The sequence below is a fragment of the Fundulus heteroclitus genome, unplaced genomic scaffold, assembly GCF_011125445.2.
Source record: "Fundulus heteroclitus isolate FHET01 unplaced genomic scaffold, MU-UCD_Fhet_4.1 scaffold_135, whole genome shotgun sequence".
Lineage (NCBI taxonomy): Eukaryota > Metazoa > Chordata > Actinopteri > Cyprinodontiformes > Fundulidae > Fundulus > Fundulus heteroclitus.
The window spans coordinates 276,855-298,174 of NW_023396547.1; the positions used below are offsets into that span (position 1 = coordinate 276,855).

General features: G+C 41.5%; 1 protein-coding gene across 1 annotated transcript; it reads left to right on the forward strand.

The window, feature by feature from the left end:
* Positions 1-1,161: 1,161 nt before the first annotated feature.
* Positions 1,162-20,970, forward strand: ppap2d (phosphatidic acid phosphatase type 2D). Its single transcript, XM_012871034.3, has 6 exons — positions 1,162-1,919; positions 15,289-15,446; positions 15,540-15,826; positions 15,956-16,013; positions 18,881-19,057; positions 19,210-20,970. The coding sequence occupies exons 1-6, from the start codon at positions 1,712-1,714 to the stop codon at positions 19,312-19,314; spliced, it is 993 nt and encodes a 330-aa protein (XP_012726488.2). The 5' UTR covers positions 1,162-1,711; the 3' UTR covers positions 19,315-20,970.
* The last annotated feature ends 350 nt before the right edge of the window (positions 20,971-21,320 follow it).

Below are 21,320 nucleotides of genomic sequence, written 5' to 3' on the forward strand. Positions count from 1 at the left end.
CAAGGCATTACATTTTTTGTTTTATATCTCTTTGGTTAAGTCGATGGAAATGATACTTTCTAAGATAACAGAAAAGTGGTCAGCTAGGACAACATCAGTCTGATCCCCAAAGGAATTGTTTCAATTTAGCCACTTTGGAGCGTTTAAGAGCATACACGAACATTTAAAGGTCTTGCCACATCATCTCAAGCAAATTTAGTGCAAAACTTTGACTAAACCAGTCCAAATAATTTTTTTGTTTCGATCATTGTCCTGCATGCGTAATGCAATGCTTGGTTCCATCAGTTACTGCAAGTCGTCCAGTGTCCTAAAGCAGCAAAACCCAAGGCCACCAAACTACTACCATCACATGTACCTGTTGCTGTGATGTACTGGAAATGAACTGTGTTGAGGGCTGCAGTCCTTTCGATGTTGTTCTGGGTTCTTCTGTGACCTCCTGGATGGGTCGTTAATGGGCCATGGAGTAATTGTGGTTGGGCGGCCAATCCTGGAAACGTTCACCACCTTTCCATGTTTCCTTCGTTTATGGATAGTCACTCTCACTGTTGTTTGCTGGATTCTTGAAAGTCTCTGAAATATCTTTCTAAACCCTTTCCCAGACTAATTGATGTTGATCACATTGTTTCTTATCTGATCTTCGATTTCTTTAGACAAGAGAATGATTTCAAGATATTTTTCGTACACCTCACGTTGTCCAATGGGTTTTGTTTAAGGGGTTTCAGGATGTTGAAGGTCAGGCAGTAATCAAACATGGGTGTGGCCGGTCGAAGTGAACCAAAAAATTGTTAAAAAAGTGGCCAAATTATTTCCACATAGGTGTAGGTTAATTTGGTTTGCTTTCTCCCAATCCAATCATCATTTGAGAACTACTTTTTATATTTACTCTGGTTTTTGAATGAGAGCGAACACAAAACATCAAATAAAATAACTGAAACATGTATTATTATTTTTTTTTTCTGTGTGAATTAGAAAACACAATAGTAGGACTTATTAGCCTGTTGGATCTTACAGCACCGTTAAAGAAGGTGCTGGTAAAGTGAATGTCCTTTTATGAGTTTGTTAGTGGAGCAGGAGCTGTAAGTGGGACATGTCCTGACCTGGGTGGGACAGTTTAACGCCTCAGGAAATATCTGAGTGGATAGAAGCAGACACACAGCGGGGAGGTCAGCAGCGGGGCGAGCATGTGGGTTACAGTCTGATCAATACGCATCGATTTCCAGGGTCTGCACACAGATGCCCCTTTCAATTTTTAGACCCAAAGCTGCATCAATTCACAGCAAACAGGTATGACCGGAAATTGTGTTTCAAGCCTCACAAAATAAACGGCAAAGTGGGAGGAGCGCCGCATGGGAGCACTTCCACTCCTTCTCCAAGTTTTCAAGAGACAGAGCAGAACAACATGCTTCCACTCAGAAATGTGTTGTGAAATCCATCCAGAGAGTATTGCTCCCTCCAGGTGGTCCCTCGGTTCCTTTTACCCGCGTCCTGCACCTCTTATTGATGACAGACATTGCCTCCGGGGGAGCGGTCGTTCACTCGCTTACTGAGGTCTGCTGCTGTCAAACTTCAGCTGACATGGATCTTGTTGCGCCGACGGACGCACTAAAGTTTTTGGTTTAGCTGGCTGCGGCGGGACGGTCTGACTGTTGTTATTTTTTTTTTGGCTTCAAGTTTTTCTTCATAAACGAACGAAACTTTTCCCGTCCCAGACATGCAAAAAATCAACTCCGGCGGGACGCACAGCAACACGCTGCCCCGGGACGCGGAGCTCCAGCTGCGGCTGGCTGACAGCAGAGGCTCCGGGGAAGGGAGGGAGAACGGCGCCGGGATACATTACCTTACCCAGCCTGAAGATCCGGGCTCGTTTTGCACCAAACGGAAGATGCTTGTCGGTTTGGATCTTATTTGCCTTTGTGTTGGTAAGCAGCTTGTTTTACGCGTGAGACTCTAACTCAAAGGCGTGAACAAAGTCACTTGTTTTGGTGTGGACTTATACTCCAAATCTTGTCACTGTTTTAAAACGCACATCAACTTTCTTTCTTTTGAACGCTCACACATGCATGCTGCTTAGAATAAAATTTGCTTCACATGAGGGAAGGGAAGGGGGGGAGCACATGGGAGCTTGGTAAGTTAACAAAGCAGCAAAACAGTTTTCCAGAAGTTCCTGAAGTGGAAAATGTTCCAAGAGGAAGAAAACTCACGTGGGGGGAAAAGGGGGAGGGCAGGAGCAAGGGAGGGAGGGAGGGTGTGGGGTGGGGGAGAGCTGGGAAGAGGGGTGGGAGGAGGAGGGGGGGGGTGGTCCTCTGGCAGCAGTGTCCCGAGAATGCATCTGTTCCCATGGCAACCACACAAAGTTCCCGGGACAGGAACGTGGGAATCGGGATGAAAACATGTCCTGCGCCTGTGTTCTCCTGCTGGAAACCACCCCTCCTCACCAAGCTCTCTCTTGCCTGTCTCACTGCAGGGTTACCGAACGTTCCCCCCAAAGTGATCTGCCATGCACAGCTGAGAGACTCTGCAGGCTTATTCTTCGATGAATTAGCTGGCAGAAGCACGCAGAGAAACTTTTTATTCCAATAAAGCAATTGGGGAACCTGATTGTTATATGGGAGCGGTGAAAAAATTAGCTGCTATGAAATGTGGATGTCAAATGAGAAAAGACTTACTTAGGAAGCAAATACTGACGAATCATGATTTCGGCTATTAGTATTCTAGAATTCCTATTTTGTCTTTTGTTGTTGACTTAACATTACTGAAACTTGAAACAGAAACCAATGCGCGTTTCGTGTTCAGACAAAATAACTGAGGTAAACTGTCATAGTTGTAATGCCAGTCCACATGGACACCCTGATGCATTTTAATTAGGTTGTTTGTTTTGATAGGATACAGCATTGTTGTTACTTTTGGCTGGAGGAACAGCGAGGAGGAGGGGTGGGGGAGGCAGGGCTGATGTGACATCCGTTAAAGCCACGTAATCAGAAGTCCTTTCGCTTAGACTCAACGTTTCAAACGTTCAAACAGAAACAAACCAAACACAATTTGAGAATGCTGCATCAAACGCAGTGAGTTTGTTCATCTGGATACAAAACAATATGCCTCAACGTCAGGGTTTTTTGATGTTGATCCTTTTGTGGATCTAATTTCTGCAAAAATAAATAAGAAACAGATTCTTAGAATTAGATTTTTACAGTTCTTTGAATTACTTTCAAAATGGATGTTTGCAGCAACACAAAATAAAGTTTTAAGGACATATTTAAGGATTGTTTAAAACTAAATTTCCCTAAGTTTAAAGGGCAAATACTTTAATTAAGTTGGTTCTACGACTGAAGGTGTCAAAACTCTTTTTTTGTGACCAACTTTAAATGTGCAATAGTTAGTACTGAGAACTATTTGATGATCCTTATGGTTGGAAAAGGTAGATTTTTCCTTGTCACAATCATATGGAAGGGAGCACCGATGTGTGAGTAAGAAATCATCCGTTTGGCCAGTAAACATGGGAGAGGTAGAACCCGTCAAGGCAGACCGACGGGTCTGATGCTTGCTGGCAGTTGAAGTGTAAGAAAAATGAGACAAACAAAACGGCTGTGGGAGGCTTTTATATTCAACAACATGTAATTCTTAACCCTAAAGGGATGTAATTAGTTTTTGACTTAGCACAGTGTTTAACAGCTGTGGTCGCTGGTTCAGGAGGTGACTGGCAACCTGTCATCATCCATCAGCACAGTGGTGGAAAGGTCAGGTCTGCTAAACCTCCAACTGACCATGTGGCTTTAATTCTCATGAAGCTTCTTTCCTCTCTTATTCTTACAAATTTGGACTGAAATACATGCATATCAGCTTCATTTTTATGTTCAGATTGCAAATAATTGTTTTCATAAGTCTAGTAATCAGTTTGGTCGTGCACCTGTCACCAGTTTTGCATCAGTAAGAAAATGTGCTCTTGTTGCTTTTTGTTTGTAACCTGAAGAATTTCCAAGTTCAAGCTTGAAAAAGTCAAACAGAACACCGACTGAAGCTGGAATCCTGACTTGGAAATCCAGAAGTCTCAATTTTACAAATAATGTAGTGCGAGTTATACAATTAAACTGTTTAGTTGCACATCTGGTCATCTTTATCAAATTTATTTCTCATTAAACCAACAGTACAGGGGACAGTCTCTATTTGTGAACATGCCCCTACATTAATGAATGAAATTGCATAGCATTAGAGATATACTAATCAATCTGCAACAGATCTATGATAGACTGGTGACCTGTCCAAGGTGATCATCCAAACTCTACTGGAGACAGGGACCAGTGCCTCAACAACAGTGCAAGGACAAGTAGGTACAGACAGTTGATTGGTGGAATGAATGTCCCACAGATCAGACTTTCTGATGATCAGTTTCCCCCTGATCGTCGCTTAGTTGTTCAAATACCAAAAAAAAAACAAAAAAAAAAAAACACATTAAAAGCATCAAAGGTCTGTAAAGACATATTCCAACATCATATGCATTCATGCACTTGTTATTGATTAATACAAATCACATAAAGGTTAGAGGTGTAAGCCTGTTGATGAAAAAGAAGGGACGGGCTTATATTTTCTTCTTTTTCTGTTGTACTCAAAACTTCTACCTCTGTCAACTTGTTTTTCTCTTTTATGTATTATAGTCCTTAGAAAAAATGGAAATGGTCGAAATCGGGATTGGCAGTTAAAACCTTAAACAAAAAAAGAAAATAAACAGAAATCTGTGTCAGTGCAGACGATGCGCGTTGGTGCATCCCTACACTATCCCTAGTGAGGGAAATAAGTTCATTGTTAAAGGCTTGTATTGCTACTAAAAGAAATGTTGCTGCTAGAAGTTAGCAATGCCAACTTTAGTGAATCCCTCTGGTTTTCTGGCTTTCTAAGGAAAAGTTGCAACTTGAATGTAACAAAAGTCCCAGTTTCCAAACTCAGACTTGCAGGACAAATCAAACACAACATAAAGTTGTATCTGCAGTTTGCTGCAGCCTTCTTTTGTGAAGAATGTTTGTTCCCTGTGGCCTACTGGTTCTCTATTAGTATTTGATTTGATTTTGATTTGTTTTTGAATTGTTGAGTTTGTTGTACTCCAACTCCTTCCCGTGTCAACTAGCATTGAAACCCTTCACAACTCTGGAATTCGCTAATGGCAGACCACAGTCCAGATCTGGATCCAAATGGCTTCTTATCTGGAACCAGAATGGTTAATATTAATCAGATTGATAGTAATACAACTCGTAATTTGCAGAGCTTTTAATAGACTTTGTTGGTAGGTAGAAACAACAGGTTTCCAGTTTTTTGAAGAAAGAAAGCATTAGAGAAGTACAGATGGGTAAGACCAAAAAGTAAAAATTCCTGCTGAGCCTTCTGGTTGTTGTCACTAAAACAGATACAATTTGTGGCCTTAGAGGACGGTGAATGTCAGTTTTTAGTTGCTAAATATATTGAAAAACAGAGTTGCATCAAAGCAGTCCTTTGCAACTGTGATGTTGCAATGTTGATTCAATGTTTGGGCAGCTCTTAGAATAAATTATTATTCAAACAGTATATTTGAATACATTTTACCTATTATTCTTTCTTTTAAAGTACTAACAGTTATGACATTTGGAAATGCATTGCAAACAGAAGCTTGTTGCTATCCAATGTTAGGCCTGTATTGGCCATACTTCAAACCTTTTGGTCTTTATATATACAGGCCCATTGAATGCATTAGAATATTATTGAAAGGTTCATGTATTTCAAGAACTCAATTTACTCAGGGACATTTATTGTATAGATTAACTATGCAGTGTTTCCAAGCCTTTATTTCTTTTAATTAGGAAGATTTTCTACTTACAGCTTGTGAAAATACTATGTTTAGAATTAGAATATTACATCATACCAATAAAAAAAAGTGTAAAACAGAAATTTGGGCTTAACCAAAAGGATGTTTCAATACCTGTTTAACGGTTGTTATTTTCAAAAGGGACTTTTAATCTGACAAATAAGCCTCATTATTGAATATGGATGTATATATTTAGAAACAATGATAAATAGACCTAATGCAAATATATTTAAAGACCCCTGCTCAATAGGATAAACTGTTACACAGATTTTGTAAAATGCTTTAACGTGTGATTTTCTTGACTTATTGGAGATGTTTGTTGAGAAGCGTAACTCGCATTAAATCCACATCACGGCCTCTTATGAGGAAGCTGTAAATCATCTTTTGCATACTAAACTGACAGCTTTCAACACATCACGCCACAACATACAATTGGTAATAACTGATATTATTAACACCTACAGTCCACCCCTTGTTTGATACATCCTGCTGGTCTTTGTCTGGGTTAACATCATGCTTGTTATCAGCAGTTACCGAACTTTGACTCATCTGTTGGCATTTGGAAATGAATGGGCCCACTTATTGGGAATGAATGGGGCCCTGCATTGCCCTCAGCAGGCTTATCTCTGACTAAAAACTGAAATAAAACAGAGTACTCTCTTAATAATGCTCTCATCAGATCTTCAAAGACACCTGACCTGCAGCATCATTCATGCTTAAAAGAGTCTGCTGTGGATTGGGGAATTTTATCCTGAGGCGTCATCATAATTATGTGATCAGCTGAAGACTTCTGAGTTTTTTTTTGAGCTTTTATTATAAAGTTGACCTCAAAGTGGCGACATAAAGTTTGCATGATGTGGTGATTTTTATTTAATCTTCATGGTTGTTGACAATATAAACAAAGTCTTTGGCGCAGTTTATTTGAATCCCACAGAACACTGGGGTTGTCAAAAAGAAATGCTCTGATTCAGTCATAAGGCAGGGGAGTTTACAGGCTGCAAACACATGCACATAATGCTGGATTCACAAAGATGAATTGTTCTGGTTCAGCCCAGCTCGCCTTTCTGTGTAAGCGGCAGAATGCAAATGCCGGGGTCTAGTCAAGTGTTTGCTTGTGCGCTTGAATATATGTATGCATTCCTGTTGGGACTGTGGCAGTTTGACTGAAACAGAGTTGAGAAAATCTGCACCCTGTGGCTGGGACTAAGATGGGTCCAAATTTCGAGAGGTCAGAAGACTTTGGGTGTTTTCCATTTCTGAGGAGCAAGCATGGACAGGCCTCTCTGTCTTCTTTTTGCTACTTTCCTTCTGCAGTGGTGTTCTTCCCCCTGTCATCATCCTAATAAAGCCTGCTATTGACTCTCACAAGGATAATTCAAGGATAATTGGGCAATAGATGGAGGTGGCATTAGGAACCCTTCTCTAAGCTTCGACTGAGCCATTAGGAATGCCTTTAGGCTTGACCCTCTTCCAGAGGTTAAGGACGGAACTGTGTTATTTTCACACATGTTTGATAGGCGCAAGAAGTAAAATGAAGACAGCGTGGTTGGGGTTTATCTGTCAGCTACAAGAAAGACAATTTACAAAATTGCCAGTTTAAAGCAGAATGTGTTTTATTCTGGTGAAGAGGAAAAAGAAATGTGGTTTCAGATTATCCCTATTGGGGAAAGAAAGATTTGGTGTGAGACATGAAGTGGCATGCTGTAACCAGATGACGAGTATCTATCTCAGGAATCAGGATTCTAGCAGAGCTTGTTCTTTCCACTTACTCTCTACTCAAAGTTTTTACTCCTCTCTTTGCTGGGCGGGAACTTTATTTTGGCGCTTCAGGTGTCCCGAACATAAATTAATTGGTGTGAATGTGTTCTGTTTTCTTTTCTTCACATCATGCGTGTGTATTGGGCAGGTTTTACGTTGGAAGGCTTTTTTTTATCCTCTTCTTCTGGTAGAGAATGCTGCCGAGCGAGCCAGGGGCCGACACGTTAGAGCACGTTTGCGTGTGCATGCCCAGGAATATTAAAACATTTATGTGTGTGAATTAGTGTGCGCGCGTGTGTGTATGCATAATAGTCTGAGTCATATGCCTTCTAATTCCAGTCCTACTACTGCGGCCATGTGCTTGCTGTTTGTTGACAAATTTGCCGGTCCTGTTTTGCTGAACGTTCTGGGCCCTGACTCCCTGGAGTTATGGAACAAACTGGCGTCAGTCTGCGGCTAACAGATGGAGAGCTATTTAGAAAAAAATGGCTCAGTCAAATCATTAGCCAGTGGAAGAAGTGACTTTGCTTACTGCCTCTTGTTAGTGTACTGATGCATCTTCTTTCAATTTGACAGCAGGGTCTGGGTTCAGAAATCCATTCCGAGTTGCTTTCCTCTCAAAGACTACTATTCGCTTCGCTTTACAGCGTTGCTTCGGTCATCTGTTAGTATGTCGCAGGTCTCAGAAATGTCTCAGTTGCCTAAGGGCTGAGGGGCAAGTGGCAGCCTGAGTGAGCCAACATCCTCGGGGGGAACATGGAAAGATAGAAGATGAAGATCTACAGTAAGGGCTAAAGGTTCAACCCTTGGGTACCCGTGGGATCCTATACACAGCTGTCTGTTTATATCTCAGTAAGGAACACTCAGAAAACAATTCAGACTGGAGAAAGCTTCAAATGCAATTTTAATGAGACAGCTGCAATCTTCTAGATGACAGTTCCATAAGTGCCTTGGGTGGTTCATAGGTATTAGCCCTAATGAGTGAATAAAGATGTGTGCAGCATTCCAAACCTCAGTGCTCATTAGCTGGAATCGGTCTGGAGAGGGTCTCCACCAAGTTTTCCAACTGACTTTGATTACAAACTGTAGAATTGCCTTTGAGTTGTTTTTTTTCAGAAGTAATAGCTCTTCCTCTTTTGTTTTGCCCCCCTACAAGAAAACTTAGACAGGCTGTCATTGTGCCATTGGATAGTTCCCCGTCATTAGGACAGCCTCGTGAATGTGTCACACTTCATATAAAGTGTGTTTTTTCTTTGAAGTCTTGACAAACACCCAAGTTTGACCTTTCACCCACAAGAATCACTCTCGTCCTTTGAAAATAACCTTGACAGAACTCCTAGATAATAAATAACAGCCACCTATCCCACGGCGCTGGTACTTCCCTCACAATGACTGTCTCAGGTCGGGTCAGGCTCCTAATAGCCATAATGTCAGTAGGTCTGCGTGGATTCTTTCGGTTCCTGTTTGGTCCTCGGGTCAAGGCCTGGATGATCAACAAGGTTTCTTCTAACCATTTTCTTGAATTTGGGACTTTTTCTCAAGGCTGCACCTCTTTGGACCTTGATTTCAGGTCCACATTCCTGTCGTCGTGAAACAACAACACCAGGCATGCGCTCCACAACACACTTTCAGCTCTAGTTGGAAGCTGTTGTCACTGCAGGTTTTCTCATTTAAACCAGAACTGACCAATGTGACGCCTGTACACATGCAACTCTTTCCAAATATACAGCACCGTCACATCTCATCTACTCCATGCCAGATGCCTCGTGTTGTTTTCACGTTACCCTCTCACCACTAAAGCCCTCCTGACAACTCCTCCAAAGTTTCCCAGGTGCAAATAACTGAAACGTGTCTCTTTTTGTTCCTGCTGAATCAGACAGGCAGACCTGCAGGACTCACCGCTCATACCCTTAGCTCCAAAAGTGGGCTTCAGGAAGCCGGGCATTGAAGCGTAGAGAAAACATAAGTAGCTGTGGGGAGCGTGTTAAAGGGCATAAATGCTCTCCCAAGTTAAATGGGTGTAGTAATAACTACAGTTTTCTTTTGTTGTATGTCTGTTTATTGATTTTGTCCATAGATATAGTTGTTTTTTAGTTAGACTGGTGCCTTGAGCAGTCTCTGTCTAACTTTGGGCATTCCACTGTCTGCATAAGATGCATGATGATAAATGAAGCAGGGGGGGTATTCTTGTTTGGTGTCCCACCGCAGGAGATGTTGATGGTATCATAGAGTTCAGGATATGAGACTGTTGTGACTCCTCAGATCTCTTTGTTCTTAAGTGATACATCTGCTTGTGGTGCCTTTGGGTTAGACAAAATACATCAGTACGGAGAGAACGGGTCAGCAAGGAAGAACAGGTTAAGACATTGTCTGTATCAGCAACCACATAGCTTCATAGTGCTATAATTGGGGTTGAAACTGAAACATAATTCCCGACATTGCCTTTGAAAGCCTAGCTCAAACTTTATAGGGATTAGATTAAATAGCAGATCCCAACCAGTTTATATAGACAGCTTTGTGGTCTTAAAGTTACCATTGCACAAACAATTGCTCAAGCAAAACCCGCGCTGCTTTTTATGAGCATATTAGGAAATATATCAGTCTGTTCTTTGTAATGTTACTGAGGATTATAGTGCCTGCAAACACCTCTAATTACAAAACTTCATCATTTACCTACACAGCGATTTTGTTCTTTCTTAAGAGTTGACTTGGGGAAAAAAAAGAAGCAGTTCAAAATTTACTTGATAATAAATATTGGCACATGCGAGCTGTTTAAAGGCCGGCTTGAGATGGACCACCCGTCAGGGTGGTTGCATAACTCAGTCCCAAGCTGCAGGCCAGATGGACCAGTGTTGACAGGTCACTAATTGCATGTCCTCCACTTCTGTTAAAGGGCAAATGCAGATCCAGGCCTGTTAGGTCTATTGTGACTGGGTGCAATGACACGGGTGGCCATTACTGCTGCTTAGAGCTAGCTTCAGGCCGTGTGACTAATCTTTGAGGTAGCATGGACTGTGTATCAGACAGATGCAGAATATGCTGAGATTATCTAGGCATGTGATTGTATAAGAAATGCTGGAATGTGAGTGCATATTTTATGCTTTACTGCTTTAGCATAGTATATTTTGATGGTTAATTCTCATCCAAGTTAATTATTTTTCTATTCTTTCATTTTTATTTTTTTTGTGTGTGTGGAGTATTTAATTGTCTATTAGTCTGTGGGTTTAGGCTTATTTGTATCTAATTGTGGGATTTAAAGTGTATATGAATCTCTGTAGGCATGTGAGGGGTATTCTCTTGGTTGAGGCGGGGTCTTGTTTACAGAGCGGGTCCCAGCAGAGCCCAGATCCCTGACCCTCACATTCCAGAACCGCCACTAATCGCCTCCGTGTGCTGTTCCTCTTGGAGAAGCCCTTGTTGCATCTTTCACTACTCCGTCTACTGCACTTTTCTCTCACACGAGCATTACCGGCCAAATCATCAATAATCTTTCCCCTGACTGCACATTCTTGCCTGTTCTTACTTTGACACTCCATCACCGGGAATAACTATAGTTGTGCTTACTTTTTCTCGCAGTTTTTTTTTTTTTTTTTTATTTGTATCCTTGTTATTTTCTCCTCGGTTGTTGTTTTTCTCCTCTCACAGTGAGATCATTCTGGGCCGCGGTCATAGATGTGTAAATTAGAACCAGAACGGTTTCACAGAATGGGGCATGTTTCCCCTCCTTCTTCCCCCACTCTCATTCTGTCCCTTTTGACTATTATAAAGCATTCTGGCTCTGTAAGCTGGACTCAGAGAGCAGCACGTTTTAGCCTGGCTATTTGAGCCGAACTACTTCTCCACCGGCCCTCCTGTTCTGGCTCTCTTTAAAGCATGTCTGGCCAGGTGTGCAGAGGTTGGCTCACAGCTGCGTGACAGATGATATGACGGTCTCCGGAGGCTTTTTGTGCCTTGTTGTGAAAACAGTTAGCGTAGCTCCAAAGTGTAGAGGCTGGCAGTGACATAAGAGCTTGTAACGTGCAGCTACGCTTGTGCATATGGTTTGTGTTCTTATGTTTTGATCGGCGCAGTTTGAATATGTGATTCACCGAAAGAAGGAAGATAAATTTAGTGGTTTGTTTTTTCGAGGGCAAGCAGCTTTACTGTACGTCATTCCACTGTCAGTGTTGTTCGATTCTTCTTGGAGCCAAGTTGCAGCTCACGCAAAAGCAGGGACATAACAGAAACTATCCTTCCTGGCACTCACTGGTTGTTAAAACACACCTCTGTCTGGCTCAGCGTTTCATGCGTCCCATTAGATAGCGAGCATCGGAAATGATCCCTTTAAAAAGTCCATGTTCATTGTGTAACAGCACCATGTTTGGGCCCTAATGGAGGGCCTATCCATTATCTCTCTGTCAATGCAGCAACATATCGATTAATGAAAAAGGGACTGTCTCTGTTGTAAAACCTGATGAGGAGTCCGAAAGGGGGGGGGGGTGTTAATGGATTTCATGGGCAGGCAAAAAGCCTCTGTCTCTGTTTTTCACAAACCTGGCTCGGTTACGTTTGACATATGTCAATTATGATCAAATGGTGACTGTCTTAGAGGACAAAACCTGTACTAAAATACATTCAAAAACATTTTAGTGATGCAGCAAATTGTCTGAAAATAATAAATGATTAAAATTATTCAGTTTTGAGAGGCTGTTTTTGGTGGATGTTTTGCTTAAAGGTAATTCACAATGTACTGTTGCAGATTAAACAAACTGCAAGTCAGAAACACTCGCACCATGTGCGTACTAAGAATATCTTTCCTGCAGCAGAAAGCAAGCAGGATACCTTCATCCAACAACTGTTCCTGTTCTAATACCCGTGCTTCAACTAATCGCGTGCCTACTATGTAATATCGTATTCCTTTTTTTGTAATTAGATGAGACCAACGTGTAAAATGATACATGCTAGGAAACGTTTCACTGCGATTAACTCTGAACACAAAATCCCCACGTTAAAACATGGTGGTGGCTGGCTGCATCATGCTTGTGGGATACATGTCTAATAAAGGGATAGGGAAGTTGGTCAGAGGTAATGAAGAGTCATATTGAGCTAAATGTGGAAGAAAACTTAAAATACTTCAGACTGGGATGCAGGTTCACCTTCTGGCAGGACAACACCAAAGACTAGACTTGAAACTGGTTCAGAGCTTATCTGTGTATCTGTGTTTCTCTCCTAGATGAAGGCACTAAAGAAGCTACTTCTGACGTTATGTTTTTAGTTTTCTCCCACATAGAATGTATTCCTAGATCAGTGCTTCTGTGTTCTTTTTGTGTCTCTGCTCTGTCTTCTCAAACCCCCAGTCAGTCGTGGGAATATGGCCGTTCACACTGAGTCGGATTCTGCTTGTTAAACAGGAGTTTGCCTTTCCACTGTCGCTGCATGTATGCTCGGTATGAGGGATTGCTGCAAAGTCAATGACACAATGTCATAATGTCCACCTTCGCTACATGCTCATCCACGAGTAGTGACTGTGGCAAGTCAATGACTCGATGCAATCCACTGAGTTTCCTTAGAAAACCTTTTTAACCTTTCTGTCTGTATGATTCAGTTGAACTGACTTTGTAAAGTGGTATGAGGTGACATGTGTTGTGAATTGGTGCTGTATAAATAAACTGAAGTAAATTTAATTGAAAACCCCCGCCAGAGCGAGAAACTAATTACTGTGATCAAAGCATGTTCATGTCCAGAGCTAAAGCCTAAGTTCAGACCTAAATCCATTTTAGAGTCTGTCACAAGATTTAAAAAATTACTGTTCACAGCAATGTTCATAAATCTGACTGCACCTAAACTATTTTACAAACAATCATAAAAAATAAAAAAAATATTTTCTGGATATGCAAAGCTGGTAGAAATTGGCCCCAAAAAGAGGTGGTTCTACAAAAGAGTTAACTCAAGGAAGCAGAATACAAATACACAATTCACATTTTAGATTTCTATTTGTAAAAAAAACTTTTGAAGGTCATTTATCATTTTCCTTCCACATTCACAGTTATGCGAAACTTTGAATTTATCTATTAACAGACATTGCAGGTCGTGGTTCTAACATACAATGTAAACAAGTTCAAGGGATATGAACCGTATAAAGTAAAAGTAAAAGTTTAGTGGTTCCGCTTGCCTTACGTGATGTAAACTCGAAGAAGTCGAGCTAAAAGCTAACAGAGATGATAAAAGGATACCTGTGGGAGGTGTGTGGGTGTGTGATGTGCTCGCTGTAAATGCGTGGTGACTGAATGAGATGAGTGCGAGATTGGGGTCAGATGAGAGGTGTCTCCTATCGGTCTCCCTTTCTTTGTTGGCGTCACGGCCTCTGCTATCTGTCTGCGCTGCGTTTTCCTCTCTCCTTCCCCGCTAAACTTCCTTAACATGGCTTTGTTTTGTCTTTCTGCAAGGGCAGCTTGACTTTGAACAGAGTTCAACCAGCAAATCTAGACTCTGGCAGACCTTTTTAAATCAAGCATGCGATGTGGGAATGTGTCTCAGGAGTATTCAAATTCTAAAGTGGCAGAAGATTATTACAGTGGTAACTGATTATTTGTGCTTGTGAGGTTGACTGAATGTGATGGACCCTATACTGTCTAAACTTTAAGGACTTGTTTTCAGACCACTGGTTGGGTGTTTGAGGATGTGTTTGCTTGTTGTTCCTTTTGCCTTGATTTAAAGTGTGCATCCTGTGCACTACAGAGTCACGTAGTCTGAAAGATTCCCTGGCAGGAGCAGCGTTTTTAGCTTGGGTGCGTTCCAGCCAACGAGCAGGCCTGGGATGAGAAGGAGATGCAGAGGTTAATGATTAGTCCCATGTTCTCACTGCATTCCACTGGGGGATATGGGGACATGGGATAAAGAAACGGAGGATTCTGGGTAAGCCTTGGCAAGGTTACTGGCTGTTAGTTTGACGGTACGAATGGGCCCAACACTCATTTGTTTTTAAGTGGGGTGTGTGTCGGGGGTGGGGTGGGGGGGTGGTATACTGAAACAGCATCTCCACGCTTCTCACCGAAGTGTTGCACAACTTTTAACTTTCACCATCGGACTCTGCTGTCTGTTTGCATGAGTTAAACGGACCTTGACCTCTTTTTATTTTTTTGGTAATAAGTTACCAGGCTAGAAACTCAGGTTAGTTCATAAACGCTCAGATGGATTACACAATCAGACTTTTTTTTTTTTTGTATTACTGGTTTAACATGTCTCTCTAAAGAGTGAAGTCATTGTTCTTTTAGCCCTCTGAAGTTCTTTGTTTTGTGTTACCATGCTCTTATACCTTCTTCCTCCTTCCTCTTTTGGCTTTTCCACTTCTTCTGAACTTTCCAGTTGTCATGCCCGTTTTCAGTCTCTTTTGTCTGTCAACCCTCTTCCTTCTTCCTGCTCCTCAGATTGAGGCAGCTATGAGTGGAATGTCTTTCCCCAGATATTTGCAGATTGTGTACCCTAATATGCCTGACACATGATATTGCTACATGCCTTACTTTTTTCTTATTCATGACATGAGTCAAGAGAAAGTCACCTTTTATGTTGCCAACAGCCTTTGTGCCTCAATATGAAGCTTGCCCAGCACTTTGTTATGTCTCTGTGATCCTTATCGCATAAACCAAATCTCAAGACCTTCATCAAGCCATCTTTTTTTTTTTGTGTGTGTGCTTCTCACCCCTGACTTTCTCTTTTCTTACCAGCCTCCATCCCATTTTTTGCCTGCGAATTGAAGGCAGTGAAACCGTACAAGCGAGGCTTTTTCTGCGGAGACACCTCCATCGCTTATCCACTCCCGAAAAGCGAGGCAGTCCCCGACACCTTGCTCATCGCAGGTGGCATCGCCATCACTGGCTTAACAGTAAGGCCAACGATGCACGGTTTCCTCGTGCCGTTATTCGCCCCGTTTTCCAGTGTGGCTTTAACAAACCGACTTCTCCTGTTTCTGTTCCAGATTGCTCTGGGCGAGTGCTACCGGGTGCGTTTTCGAGGCGTACTCTCACGAGCTTTCGTCAGAAACCACTACGTGTCGTGCCTGTACAAGGAACTGGGAAGCTTCCTGTTTGGTTGTTGTGTGGGACAGTCTCTCACAAACATGGCCAAGCTCAGTGTGGGGCGCCTGCGACCGAACTTCCTCTCTGCGTGTAACATCACGTATGCATCCATTAACTGCAAACCTGGCCAGTACGTCCCTGAGGTCACCTGCAATGAGTCAGACCACAAGGTGGAGGAAGAGGCAAGGTGTGTGTCTGTGTGTGCTCTTTAATTTCTCTTACTCAAAGATGAAGTGTTTACCAAGGGTGGGCTGTTAGTTAACTCAAGCAGTTAATGTGTAACATGTGGCTTCCTTTTATTGATCTTCTCTTTCAGGAAATCATTTTTTTCCGGGCATGCTTCCTTTGCGATGTACACCATGCTCTATCTGGCAGTAAGTGCTTTACAGTCACACATTTTCCATGACTCTAATCATGAAAGTGACCTTCACTTTTGCTTATGAGCCTATATAGTGCAATCACTCTATCTGGTACAAAAGTTTGTTTTCTTTTCTAAGTGCTGCAGCTCCACCTTTCTCTTTAGTCATTAAAACCTTGAAAGACTCGTCCCTTGAGGCTAGAAAACCCAAATTAGCAAGTATCAGCGAGCCAAGTCGACGTGGACGAGCAAACTCTAACAGGCAGGTGCTGTTTAATACATTAACTCCTAATAGTGAAGTAGGGGATATTTGAGAGCAGCAATTCTCAACATGCATCCTGCCTAAAATCGAAAGAACTGGTGAGACACAGAGGAGGGGAAGGGGAGTGCGAGAGCGAGGGAGGCTGTTTTCCACGGAGAGCATGAATAGATGAAGAGACTCCACAAACAGAGGAGGCCTTGTTGTGGTTCTCATTTAGCAGGGGGGTTGGGGGGCTGAAAATGCCCGCTGAGAGATCGACAGGCTTCTTTCAGCAATAGACACCCTCAAAAACCCCCTGCTCGCCCCCACTCCACCCCCAATCTCTTTATCTCTCTCCGTTTGAATGCACTGCCCAGTGCACATGGCTGTTTTGTGAGGGAGAAGTGACAGTTAGAGGGAGACAAAAGCCTGTCATCATCCGTACAGTGTCAACATTCCTCTTGTATTACACACAAATATTTCATAATGAATCATTTCAGGCGACCTAAATATTCTCATGCTCAGAGCGGCCTTGCCAACATTTGATTTATTAACTTTATAGTCGTGTGTGTGTATATATATATATATATATATATATATATACACACACACTATATATATATATATATATATATATATATATATATATATATATATATATATATATATATATATATATATATATATATAGATATATATATAGAAGCCCCCCTCCCCCCTAAAATAAAGTCCACTTGTGTGTGGTTTCATTTCTGAATAACAATAGCTATAGTCTGTGAAGCCCCAGGGGGTTTCTCAGAGAACGTTAGTGAACCAACAGCTTCATAAAAACCAAACAAGTCAGGGATAAAGTTTTAGAAAAGTGAAAGCAGGGTAAACTCGATATGATATGTAATGCCAGGCTTTAAGCATCTCACTGGCCTATTAAGGCATGGCAGTCTCCCTAAACTGACAGGCTGAGCAAGGAGAGAGCAATAATTAGAGAAGCAGACAAGAATCCCTTAGTAACTCTGGAGGAGCTGCAAAGATCTAAAGCTCCGTTGGGAGTTTTGGTTGACAGTACAGCTAAACCTCCATGCAAGTAAGAGTTGAATAGACATAGAAAAAAAAAAACATTTCTTCAATCTAGACAACATGTAAGTATGGTAGAGAAATTGAAAAGACAGTCACCTAAAGAAGTGTAATGGATTTCTAAATGTGGTTTAAAGATGGTTGGTCAAATCATCTAACCAAGTCTTACTTTTCTTGTCTTTTCCAAATATTTCTCTGGCTAAATTATGACAAGAAGTGGCCAACCTTGAATAGCTGTAAAACCAGTGTCAACGACCGTCTCAACGTCATGTTTGGAGAGTGTTAGTTGTGTACTCCACAGTTTTGCTCTTTGTAGAAGAGGAGCAAGAATAAAACTATGAGAAATCGCTCTTTTGGTTCGCCTTGTAAGGGCCACAACAAAATTGTGGGATGTGCTGTAGTCTGCTGAGTCCAAAATGTAACATTTTGGTCTATATACAAATATTTAGGTATGGTGGAAAACAGACATTGCACATCGTCCTGAACAATGGCCCCAAAGATAAACATCATTGTGTGGGAATGCGTCTATTTTAGCAGGGAAAGGGAAGCTGTTCGGCTAATGGATAGATAGATGGAGCTTCAGTGGAAGGGAACCCTGGAAGAAAATCTGTTGAAGGCTTCAAAAGTCTTGAGACAGGTGTGGAGGTTCACCTTTTAGTAGGGAAACAATGTTTAAATATACAGCCAAGGCTACAATGGATCGGTTGGGTTGGAGCAATGCATTTTGATTTCTTACAATGGACCAGTCAAAGTCCAAATGTAAATCAATTTGACAATCTGTGGCAAGACTCATGTTTGCTCTCTACGTAAAGAATACTGCGAAGCTGCAAAAGCCTAAAGTATTGATTCTGGAAGGCTGCATATACATAAAATAAAAAAAACATGTATCCTTAGTCCTCGATTTCACAGTTTTGCAGTTCTTTGTGTTGGCCTGTCACACATAAATCAAATAAAAGGCAATATAGTTAGTACCTGTAACAGGACTGAGAAAGAGAAGTGTTTAGACAGACAGCTTTGCACATTGGCTTGCTTCTTCCTAATGTTTCAATAGTCTCTAGACAACTCAAACCTGTAGGTACATGCCTCCCAGACTGTAGCCAGCTGCCTGTGCAGGAAGCACTAAGAGTACCACCTGCTCACAGTGGAAGTAGAGACAAAAACCAGCGAAGGTCGGCTTGCCTGCAGGAATGTGGGCCCTGGTGTCTGATGAGCCCAGGCAGCCCTCTGATGGCTTCATAAAGCTTTTCCTTCCTTAGCATCTAGCTTGAACTTATTTTGAAGCCACAAATTGGATGTGGTTGATAAATGTGATGAAATGCAGCATAAGAATTGTTTATGGAGTCATGCCAGGTCTCTGTTTTCCCTCTGGGCTGCAGACTGAGCGGACGCTCATCTTTCACTTAAAGCGCTTTGTCTCCGTTTGCAGAACTTTAGTCATTAAACTTAATCACAGTTTTATGTGTTTGGGGCATGCATTAGCACACTACTATCTATATGCATATATTAATAGTGTGCAGATTGTATAATAACAGTATTTATCTTCTTCTGTTTTTTTTTTTTTTTTTTTGCAGTTCTACCTGCAGGCTAGGCTGTCGTGGCGAGGAGCTCGCTTACTGCGCCCGCTGGTGCAATTCCTCTTAGTGATGGTGGCGATCTACACAGGCCTGAGCCGCATCTTTGAAAACCGCCACCACCCCACTGATGTCCTCACTGGCTTCATACAGGGGGGGCTCACTGCATACTGGGTGGTACGTCCAGGGTCATTTTTCTCTTAGCATAATGAATTTCGGTCTATGTTTAGAGGAGGTTTGGTTAAACGGTAGTCTCTGTCCACCTTCTCTCTTCGCTCTCTCATGTATATCTCCTGACATGCTTTTTTTTTTTTTTCTTCTGCCTCCAGGCTTTTCACATCTCGTCCATGTTTAAGCCCTGCGCCCGTACAGGCCAGTCTCCAACAAGCGTGTCCTTGGAGAGCCCACTGTCCAGCCAGCAAACGGTTTGCTAGCAGGTGGCATCAGGAGACAAAGAAGAGAGGACGGACTGTTAAAACAGCAAGAACAGCAGATAGGGAAGCAATAAACTTTAAGACATAAAGTAAGGGAGTCATTTCAAGACAAGGATGTGATGAAAGAGCACAATCTAACGCAATCTTATACATCCTGACATTCCGATTCACCTGCTGGCGTGCATTCATGTAACCTATTTACACACTCATGTGGAATGCAAGAAGCACATATGGTGGTACGTAATACCCGCCCAGTGAAAAGAATGAATATTTCATATATATTTTATATAAATACAAAATCTATATTTTTAAAGTTGATTTTAACAAGCTGCTAATTTTTACTTTTTTTTTCTCCACATTTTTGTCAGTCCGTTCTTACTCTCCCAAAACGGAGGGTTTTAGCATTTACCTTAGCTTTCATAGCACGTCTAATCACTGCTTGAGTGATCAGTGAGAAAACGCCAGCCTCCTCTTTAGTTTTTGCTCCTCTGTTCGACTGGGAAAAAAAAACCCAACAACAGCAGCTGTGAACTTAGACCATAACGCCGCCTCAGATGTGAAGAAAGCTCTATACAAATCAGCAGAACTGGCAGAGATGACCAACAAGCACTTGCCTAAACTCCTGACCATCTTTACCTCCGGTGCAACAACGTGCCACTTTACGCGTCAGACTGCCTGGCATCACCCTGACTAAACCACTTCCTGTGTTCGCAAAGACAGCCCAGCATTTATGCTGTAATACAATGCTATCGTTCTCTTTTGCGTTACCGAGGTGGTGAGTGGAAGGAGTCTGACCTGATTTTGCCGCTTCCTCTAAAACGCCACTTTTCTCTACTAACCACTTTTCTCAGAAGGTGGAGGCTCGACTGAATTTTTGTAACCTCTGACTTTTGCCGCTGGACTCCATTCTCTGAGCAGCACCTTTTTTTTTTACGCCACTCAGACAGGAGAGATTTCACTGCAAAACAGTAGCTCTCCTGTACATAGTAATTAATAGCACTTGACAGTAAATAACCGTATAATTATAATCTATGTTTATATATATATATATATATATATATATATATATATATATATATATATATATATATATATATATATATATATATATATATATATATAAAATTTGTTTTAATCTGAATAATCAGTGTTTATTTGTATTAACTTCAAACTCACACACTATGATTTTTGTGTTAGGATGCTAATTGTGTAAACTGTATGTAAATAGATGTCCTGTTATGAACCACACAGAATTTTTAAAAGTATTATTTTACTTGTTTGTATAAGTGTATGTTCAGGTGGAGAGTGCCACTCTCATGCCTGTTGTAACAACTAGACTGAGCCACAGATGTTATCACAAAGCTATATGTGTTGTGTTCCCAGTTATTATTTGTTCATGTCTTTGTCTGTGAATGCCGCAGAGGCAGAAATAACCACTGTACTCAAAAACACACAAAACAACCAAACCAATAAAGTGAATATTGAATGTTTTCAACTTTTTCTGCTGCCGTCTACTGTACCGTTGCAAGCAGGTGTAAAGCCTGGGCTAAGACAAAACACAATGGGACACACTTTTAGTAGGGCAGAAAACACAAAAATACCAGTAAATATCATATGGTTTTTGTAAAATAAAAAACACACATTTATTAAACTTTATTTATAGAGTCTTACTGTCCTATTTGTTTTTTCTGTTTTTGTGTCACAAGTGGCCTTTATTTTAGAGTAGGCTAACAGAAAAAAGGGGTTGAGGGAGAGGACATGCAGCAAAGGTCCACAGGCCGGTCACTCGGACTGAGTCCTCCATTGGAGGGTTGCACACATTTTGCCGCTACTGTCCTGTTTTTAATATCTGAAAGGAACGGGCATAAAACCGCTAGAGATACACACATTGCAAATGATGCAAATACTGATAATAGTGTTTATGCAACAATCAAGAATTCACTGAGAGATAAATCCATTAAATGTTGGGGGTGTGGAACTGCGGGAATGGTTTAGAGTAGTAAAGA

Excerpts from the sequence above, each read along its gene's own strand:
- ppap2d (XM_012871034.3), top strand. The coding sequence starts at position 1,712 with ATGCAAAAAATCAACTCCGGCGGGACGCACAGCAACACGCTGCCCCGG. Across the intron at positions 15,827-15,955 it reads AAGGTGGAGGAAGAGGCAAG|GAAATCATTTTTTTCCGGGC; the intron begins GTGTGTGTCTGT and ends CTTCTCTTTCAG. Across the intron at positions 19,058-19,209 it reads GGCTCACTGCATACTGGGTG|GCTTTTCACATCTCGTCCAT; the intron begins GTACGTCCAGGG and ends TTCTGCCTCCAG.